This window comes from Haematobia irritans, chromosome 3 (genome assembly GCF_050003625.1).
Source record: "Haematobia irritans isolate KBUSLIRL chromosome 3, ASM5000362v1, whole genome shotgun sequence".
NCBI classification, from domain to species: domain Eukaryota; kingdom Metazoa; phylum Arthropoda; class Insecta; order Diptera; family Muscidae; genus Haematobia; species Haematobia irritans.
In genome coordinates this window covers 193166575-193176382 of record NC_134399.1, presented here as the reverse complement: position 1 = coordinate 193176382, position 9808 = coordinate 193166575, and the positions used below count along the sequence as shown (strand labels likewise).

At 27.7% G+C, this 9808-nt stretch overlaps 1 protein-coding gene across 1 annotated transcript in view; it reads left to right on the top strand.

Moving 5' to 3' along the window:
• The first annotated feature begins 729 nt into the window (after nt 1-729).
• The window catches only part of LOC142231365 (chitin deacetylase 1-like), a 158962-nt gene continuing 149883 nt past the window's right edge, over nt 730-9808 (top strand). The window contains exon 1 of the mRNA XM_075301976.1: nt 730-1045. Within this exon, the coding sequence (XP_075158091.1) occupies nt 991-1045 (55 nt within the window). The 5' untranslated portion in view covers nt 730-990. The remainder of the gene's footprint in view (nt 1046-9808) is intronic.

The following is a 9808-nucleotide window of genomic DNA, read 5'->3' as shown; positions in this document are numbered from 1 at the left end:
ATATGTTACAAACGGAATGACAAAGTTAATACAAATATAATCCTATGGTGGAGGGTATAAAACCAAAATAAAACAATGTATAGCGCTTTACTTTGTTTCTGCATAGCAGCCCCCTGTATGGTATGGCTTTTATTTTAAGTTTATTACCTCGATCTCAAGCAGAGACTACAAATACAAATCTATAATTAGGATCTTTCTTATTTCTTCTGTTAAATTTAAATCATAGTGTAAAAGAAACCACTGTTCGACCAGGCCCACAAAGATACTATGACATAAAAAAAAACTGGTAGCAGGCAAATACCACAGAAAATCAAGAAAAGAAAACAAAAACACAACAGATAATCCAATAACAATTAGCATACAATACAAGTTGCTTAATACAATCAACACTACACCATCGACACCAACAAACGATTGAGAAGAAAATCTGTGATGTGAGATAAACCTTTGGGCGAGTCAAACACGCATGCGTCCAATTGCGCTTTAGCCAAGTGATACCATCACAAACCATGAATCAAACTCATGGCTTTAACCGGCTTTTTGAGTTTTTAAATCATGCTACTCAATGCTCCCAATGCTCCAATGGCCAACTCAAATCGAAAGTGAATTTGAGTGAGTTTAAGTGCACGGCAGAGGAGAATAGCTCAATGGTTGAATTGATTGGCTTATGGCTTAGATTAGGTTTCTTTACCTCAACTCCATTGAATTTCTTTGAATGTCACTTTGGTCTTTAGTTGACGGTATACATTGAGACTCGTAAGACGTGGATTGCGCTTCGAAAAGACTGATTACGAGGTTTAAGGCAAATCGACGTGAACTCTCGCTCTCACGCACGCATACAATAGCATCCGTGCAAATTAAGGAAATTCAACTGAATTCTTTGGTTTGGTTGAATTTTTCCCAAAACAGAAATTGCACAAAGAAAAAAAATATTTTTTTTTTCGTATATTTGTAAAATAAACAAATTGCAAAAGTGTTTAATTAGTCATTATGTTTAAATCAACTAGTTTCAAATTATTACTCCTTGTCGCGGTGGTTGTAGCAGGTGAGTTGTGAAAATAAAAATTGGGAAATCGACAACAAAGACCTTTGATCATTTGAAAAAAAAACATGTTAAAAACGAATTAAAAATAAATAAATGATTGCTAATATTAAAACAATATATACAAAAGTGGTTTACTATTGTTGTCTGAATAGTTTCCATTGTTTAAATTTCCGCATACTTTAGTAAATATTTGTGATTTTAATAAACTTATTGAGGTGATTTTCTAGAATTGCATACGTGTTGCATTTTTTTGGTATATCACTCATAAGAGCGGAAAAAACTCGTGAACACTTGAGTTTCAATTTCAAATGGGAGATTTAACTATGACATTATATTGAGAGTTATGTGATGCAATTTAGAAGAAAATGTTGAGAGGAATGTTAGTCCTATTTAACCCAAACACATTGAAGTAGATTAATTTACTCTTAGCTCAAAAAGTAAATAAATTGAAAAATTTTCCCCAAAAGCACACAATTTTTTTTGGAAACAATTGTAACATTTGCCATATCTCAAGCTCGAAAAGCATAGAACTTTAATTTACCATAAAGTTCAAATGACCTCAAGGTAATTTAGGTTAACGCGTTGTTTTGGGTTTAGTTAGACTAAATATTCAGTCCATTGTAATACCACCACCAAGTGCGTGGTATTCGGTTATCAATAAGAGCTCAATGACAAGCGAAATCCTGTTTAATTGACCATCAGTTTTTTTATGTAAAAAAAATGATTACTTGTATCCAAAGATTTTGACATTCCCTTACGGATTCAGGTTTTGATTCCGATCAAAATAGGCTGCCTTTTAAAAATAAAGATATATTTTTTTAAATCTAGTCTCTATAAAATTAAAACTAGGACACATAACAGGTTGGCTGATAAGTCCCCGGTCTAACAAAGAACAAGTATATACGGCCGTAAGTTCGGCCAGGCCGAAGCTTATGTACCCTCCATCATGGATTGCGTAGAAACTTCATCTAAACACTGCCATTCACAATCGAATTACTTAAGTTGCGGTAACGCTTGCCGATGGCAAGGTATCTTAAAACCTCCTAACACCATCTTCTAAATTGTATGTAAGTCCATACGTGGTATATATTAAATCAAAAAAGATCGATCCAATACGTATATAATTCAGTTTGATAAAGTAGACATAAAATTTTGACAAAATTTTCTACAGAAATAAAATTTTAACAAAATTTTCTATAGAAATAAAATTTTAACAAAATTTTCTATAGAAATAAAATTTTCACAAAATTTTCTATAGAAAGAAAATTTTGACAAAAATTTCTACAGAAATAAAATTTTAACAAAATTTTCTATAGAAGTAAACTTTTGACAAAATTTTTTATAGAAATAAAATCTTGGTAGATTATTTTTGGCTCGAGTGGCAACCATGATTATAAACCGAATAAAATGTGAACAAAATTTTCTATAGAAATAAAATTTTGACAAAATTTTCTATAGAAATAAAATTTTGACAATGATGAAAATTTTATTATGAACCGAATAAAATTTTAACAAAATTTTCTCTAGAAATAAAATTTTGACAAAATTTTCTATAGAAATAAAATTTTGACAAAATTTTCTATAGAAATAAAATTTTGGTAGATTATCTTTGGCTCTAGTGGCAACCATGATTATGAACCGATATGGACCAATTTTTGTGTGATTGGACCAATTTTGGTATGGTTGTTAGCGACCATATACTAACACCACGTGCCTAATTTGAACCGGATCGGAGGAATTTTGCTCCTCCAAGAGGCTCCGGAGATCAAATCTGGAGAATGTTTTATATGGGGGCTATATATAATTATGGACCGATATGGACCAATTCTGGCACGGTTGTTAAAGATCATATACTAACACCATGTTCCAAATTACAACCGGATTGGATGAAATTTGCTTTTCTTGGAGACTTCGCAAGCCAAATTTGGGGATCGGTTTATATGGGGGCTATATATAATTATGAACCGATGTGGACCAATTTTTGCATGGTTGTTAGAGACCATATACCTATATCATGTACCAAATTTCAGGCGGATCGGATGAAATTTGCTTCTCTTTGAGGCTCCGCAACCCAAATCTGGGGATCGGTTTATATGGGGTCTACATATAATTATGGACCGATATGGACCAGTTTTTGCATGGTTGTTAGAGGCCATATACTAACACCATGTACCAAATTTCAGCCGGATCGGATTTGAAATTTCAAGTCGATAGCTTGTTTCGTTCATATCGGTCCACTTTTACGTATAGCCCCCATATAAACGGACCCCCAAATTTGGCTTGCGATTGCTCTAAGAGAAGCAAATTTCATCCGATCCGGTCTCTAACAACCATGCAAAAATTGGTCTACATCGGTCCATACTTATATATAGCCCCCATATTAACCGATCCCCAGATTTGGCTTGCGGAGCCTCAAAGAGAAGCAAATTTCATCCGATACGGCTGAAATTTGGTACATGGTATTAGTATATGGTCTCCAACAACCATGCAAAAATTGGTCCATATCGGTGCATAATTATATATAGCCCCCATATAAACCGATCCCCAGATTTGAACTCCGGAGCCTCTTAGAGAAGCAAAATTCATCCGATCCGGTTGAAATTTAGTACGTGGTGTTAGTATATGGTCTCCGACATCCGTGCAAAAATTGGTCCATATCGGTCCATAATTATATATAGCCCCTATATAAACTGATCCCCAGATTTGAACTCCGGAGCCACTTGGACGAGCAAATTCATCCGATCCGGTTAAAATTTGCAACGTGGTGTTAATATATGGCCGCTAATAACCATGCCAAAATTGGTAAATATCGGTCTATAGTTATATATAGCCGATCCCCAATCACACAAAAATTGGTCCATATCGGTTCATAATCATGCTTGCCACTCGAGCAAAAATAATCTAGCAAAATTTTATTTATATAGAAAATTTTGTCAAAATTTTATTTCTATAGAAAATTTGGTTGGAATTTTATTCCTATAGAAAATTTTGTCAAATTTTATTTCTATAGAAAATTTCCATGGTGGAGGGTACATAAGCTCCGGCCTGGCCGAACTTACGGCCATATAGAAGCTTCGGCCTGGCCGAACTTTCGGCCGTATATACTTGTTTTTTTATAAATTTAGTCAAAATTTTATTTCTATCGAAAATTTTGTCAAAATGTTATTTCTATAGAAAATTTTTCAAAATTTTATTTCTATAGAAAATTTTGTCAAAATTTTATTTCTATAGAAAATTCTGCCAAAATTTTATTTCTATAGAAAATTCTGTCAAAATTTTATTTCTATAGAAAATTTTGTCAAAATTTTATTTCTATAGAAAATTGTTATTTATTTTTTTTTTTTTTGAAAAATTTTGTCAAACTTTTATTTCTATAGAAAATGTGTCAAAATTTTATTTCAATATATATATTTTTTTAATTTTATTTCTATGAAATTTTTTTTCAAAATTTTATTTTTTTTTAAATTTTGTCAAAATTTTATTTCTATCGAAAATTTTGTCAAAATTGTATTTCTATCGAAAATTTTGTCAAAATTTTATTTCTATAGAGAATTTTGTCAAAATTTTCTTTGTATAGAAAATTTTGTCAAAATTTTATTTGTATAGAAAATTTTGTCAAAATTTTATTTCTATAGAAAATTTTGTAAAAATTTTATTTCTATAGAAAATTCTATCAAAATTGTATTTCAATTGATTTTTTTAAATTTTTATCTCTATGAATTTTTTTTTCAAAATTTTATTTCTATGGAAAATTTTGTCAAAATTTTATTTCTATGGACAATTTTGTCAAAATTTTAGTTCTATAGAAAATTCTGTCAAAGTTTTATTTCTATAGAAAATTCTGTCAAAATTTTATTTCTATTAATTTAGTCAAAAAATTACTTCTTTTGAAAATTTTGCCAAAATTTTATTTCTATGTCTTGCAAAATCTACCATGAATTTTATCAATCCACCAAACAGTAAAAAATCTACCATTTTTGGTAGAATTCTTCCAACTGTGACAACGGTGTTCCCAAGTCCATTCCCTAAATAAGCTATAGGTGGAGTTTCAAAATGACCATTTGGCGATTTGTCAAATTTGAAAATTCCCTGCTTTGAGTTTCGACGTTTTTTATAAAACATCGGTTAGTATATTACCTCAAAAAATAAATAAATTTTACTTTAAAAATTAATGTAATTGATTCCCAATTCGTTACAATTTTGACGTGAAATAGTCACTTTTGCTAAAACGCAAAATATTTTTCTCTCTTTTTAAAAGTTTAAAATAGACTTTTAGCTTATTTACAAACCCTAGTATAATTTAAAATTGATAACTCATTCCATTTCTCTTACAGTTTTTGGCGTGAAATGCCAAACATTTAAAATGGGTAAATCCGACATTTTCCTTGCACCTACACGCAAAAAAATAATTCTTTCCGCCCAAACGAAATTTTAGACAAACAAAGTTCGTTTCTCATTTGCTTTTCGCTGTAAGGAAGTGTATTTGGAAGAAAAGTATAGACTTTTTGTGATAAACGTTTATTCTTTTCCAGGATGTAAAAACAATTTCATAAAGACTAGCTCAAAAAAACATTATTTTCTTGCTAATTGCATTGTCCCTCACATCTTTCTCACATCCATTCTTAACATCTTTTCCTGCAATACCAACAATGTAGAAGAAATTATACGATTTTATAAATTTTTAAAATTTTTTTTACCTTTCGCCTGGACGGAGAATCGAACCGCGGATCATGCACATTGTAAGCCAAAACACTAACCACTGAGCTATGTACCTGTCATGGTCATCAATAGATAAATATCAATATAAGTTATATTTATACAGCATAGCTTGCGGCGCCCACGAACTGAATAAACAAAGTTTATTTAACAGAAACAAACATTTAGTTTGGCACCGTGGAGCAGTGGTAGCTACGTCCGACTCTCATGCCAAGGGTCGTGGGTTCGATCCCTGCTTCGGCCAAAGTTTTTTTTTGCTTTTGTTTTTTTTTACATATATTCCAGATATATTGGGAAGATTCCGAAAAAATGTTCAACATTACATTGTACTATATTAAATTTTGAACTGTAAAATGTGTCTTATTAAAGACCTAAAGTCAGAAAAGAACAGTGTTTGATATAAACGAAATGGACTGTGTTGTTATTTCAAAAATAACTTTTTTTATTGAAAAAATAAAAATTTTGCAACAAACGAATTTTTTTTGGTGCTAAAAGTTTAAAATTTTCGAAGCAATTCAAAAAACTCTAACAAAAGAAAAACGTTTTCGGTACACGTTTTCCAAACGTTTTTTTTTTCTTTGCGTGTACAATCCCTAGTACATCCCTAGTGGCACACCTTTTTTATAAACTAAGATTTTATGCAAATCAATTCACAAAAATTAGGAATAACTCCAATAGCAAATTGATCCTTCACAACAGTTTTAACCACATGTTTCCTTTAGGGCTAATGTCTCTTTCCAACTCCTCCCCTCTACACCAAAATATGCTATTGCATCCTTTAATACACAATAGTGTATGCGTTCATAATGATGCTACTTGAAATGTTGCAATAAATTAGCCAATCAACCTTGGTCTAAATTAAGCATCGATGGATCTCATGCATGAGAGCACTTTCCATCCATCAGTAGCATCATGAAATCGAGAAAGAAAAAAAAACAAAAACCTGAATATCTTTTGATATTCAATATTTGCTTTTTATTTAAAGTCACTATTTTTTCACCTCATTCACCGTTACATCACAGACCACACCGGTAGATTAAAGAAAAGCAACAAAAATCCAGTTTAAAGCATCCATATCTACCATGGAGTAACATTTTCTACAGAGAGAAGCAAGCAAAATAAAAAAAGCAAAAAAAAAAATAACAACACTTAAGAGCCACCTTTAATAATTGTGTCACTAAACATTACCGGAGGCAATCATAAAAATGCGGATGTTGTGGATGAAGCCCCCACCAACTGTAGCAGTAGAGGTAGATCATAACAGATGAGATTCCGCAAATCTGCAGTAATTACACTAGGCTACATAAAAAACACATTAGAAAATACCATAAGGTTGCACAAGAAGAAATTTTCTCCCGAAACATTTATAGTGCCAAAAATAATTTACCAAAATTTGAAGAAAATTCTACCAAAAACTAACCAAATTTAAATTTTGAAGGAAATTTTTCATTTCTATAAGAAATATTGTAAAATTGTTATTCTTATAGAGAATTTTGTTAAACTTTTATTTTCATAGAAAATTTTGTTAAACTTTTATTTTCATAGAAAATTTTGTTAACCTTTAATTTTCATAGAAAATTTTGTCAAAATTTTATTTCTATAGAAAATGTTGTCAGTATTTTATCTCTATAGAAAATTTTGTCAAAATTTTACTTAAATAGAAAATTTTGTCAAAATTTTATTTATATAGAATTTTTTTCAAAATGTTATTTCTATAGAAAATGTTGTCAATATTTTATTTCTATAGAAAATTTTGTCAAAATTTTATTTTTATAGAAAATTTTTAAGAAATTTTATTTTCGTAGAAAGTTTTATCAAAATGTTATTTCTTTAGAAAATTTTAATTAAATATTATTCCTATAAAAATTGAGGTATCTCTTAGTTGGGGAGGACTCTATATATCAAAATTCTATCAAAATGTTATTTCTATAGAGAATGTTCTCAATATTTTATTTCTGTAGAAAATTTTGTCAAAAAAAATTTTTTTCTATAGACAATTTGTCAAAATTTTATTTCTATAGAAAATTTTGTCAAAATTTTATTGTTATAGAAAATTTTGTCAAAATTTTATTTTTATAGAAAATTTTGAAGAAATTTTATTTTCGTAGAAAATGTTATCAAAATTTTATTTCTATAGAAAATTTTAATTAAATATTATTCCTATAAAAATTTAAGTATCTCTTAGTTGGGGAGGACTCTATATACCAAAATTCTATTTCTATAGAAAATGTTGTCAATATTTTATTTCTATAGAAAATGTTGTCAATATTTTATTTCTATAGAAAATTTTGTCAAAATTTTTTTTCTATAGAAACTTTGTCAAAATTTTATTTCTATAGAAAATTTTGTCAAATTTTATTTTTATAGAAAATTTTGTCAAAATTTTTTTTTCGTAGAAAATTTGGTCAAAATTTTATTTCTTTAGAAAATTTTGTCAAAATTTTATTTCGATAGAAAATTTTAATTAAATATTATTCCTATAAAAATTTAAGTATCTCTTAGTTGCGGAGGACTCTATATACCAAAATTCTATCAATATTTTATTTCTATAGAAAATGTTGTCAATATTTTATTTCTATAGAAAATTTTGTCAACATTTTTTTCTATAGAAAATTTTGTAAATTTTTTTTTTCTATAGAAAATTTGTCAAAATTTTATTTCTATAGACAATTTTAATTAAATATTATTCCTATAAAAATTGAAGTATATCTTACTCGTAGAGGACTCTATATACCAAAATTTTGTCAACATTTTTTCTATAGAAAATTTTGTCCATTTTTTCTTCTATAGAAAATTTGTCAAAATTTTATTTCTATAGAAAATTTGTCAAAATTTTATTTCTATAGAAAATTTTAATTAAATATTATTCCTATAAAAATTGAAGTATCTCATACTCGGAGAGGACTCTATATACCAAAATTCTGTCAAAATGTTATTTCTAACGAAAATTTTGTCAATTTTGTTTTATAGAAAATTTGCCAAAATTTTATTTTTATAGAAAATGTCAAAATTTTATTTCTATAGAAAATTGTGTCAAAAATTTATATCTAAAAAAAATTTTAATTAAATATTATTCCTATAGAAATTGGAGTATCTCTTACTTAGGGAGGACTTTATATACCAAATTCTATCAAAATTTTATTTCTATAGAGAATGTTGTCAATATTTTATTTCTATAGAAAAGTCAATATTTTTTTCTATAGCAAATTTGTCAAAATTTTATTTCTATAGAAAATTTTGTCAAAATTTTATTTTTATAGAAAATTTTGTTAAAATTTTACTTTTATAGAAAATTTTGAAGAAATTTTATTTTCGTAGAAAATTTTATCAAAATGTTATTTCTATAGAAAATTTTAATTAAATATTATTCCTATAAAAATTGAGGTATCTCTTAGTTGGGGAGGACTCTATATACCAAAATTCTATCAAAATGTTATTTCTATAGAGAATGTTGTCAATATTTTATTTCTATAGAAAATTTTGTCAAAAAAATTTTTTTCTATAGACAATTTGTCAAAATTTTATTTCTATAGACAATTTGTCAAAATTTTATTTCTATAGAAAATTTTGTCAAAATTTTATTGTTATAGAAAATTTTGTCAAAATTTTATTTTTATAGAAAATTTTAATTAAATATTATTCTTATAAAAATTTAAGTATCTCTTAGTTGGGGAGGACTCTATATTCCAAAATTCTATTTCTACAGAAAATGTTGTCAATATTTTATTTCTATAGAAAATTTTGTCAAAATTTTATTTCTATAAAAAATTTTGATTAAATATTATTCCTATAAAAATTAAAGTATCTCTTAGTCGGAGAGGACTCTATATACCAAAATTTTGTCAAAATTTTATTTCTATAGAAAATGTTGTCAATATTTTATTTCTATAGAAAATTTTGTCAACATTTTTTTCTATAGAAAATTTTGTCAATTTTTTTTTCTATAGAAAATTTTAATGAAATATTATTCCTATAAAAATTGAAGTATCTCTTACTCGGAGAGGACTCTATATACCAAAATTGTGTCAAAATTTTATTTCTATAGAA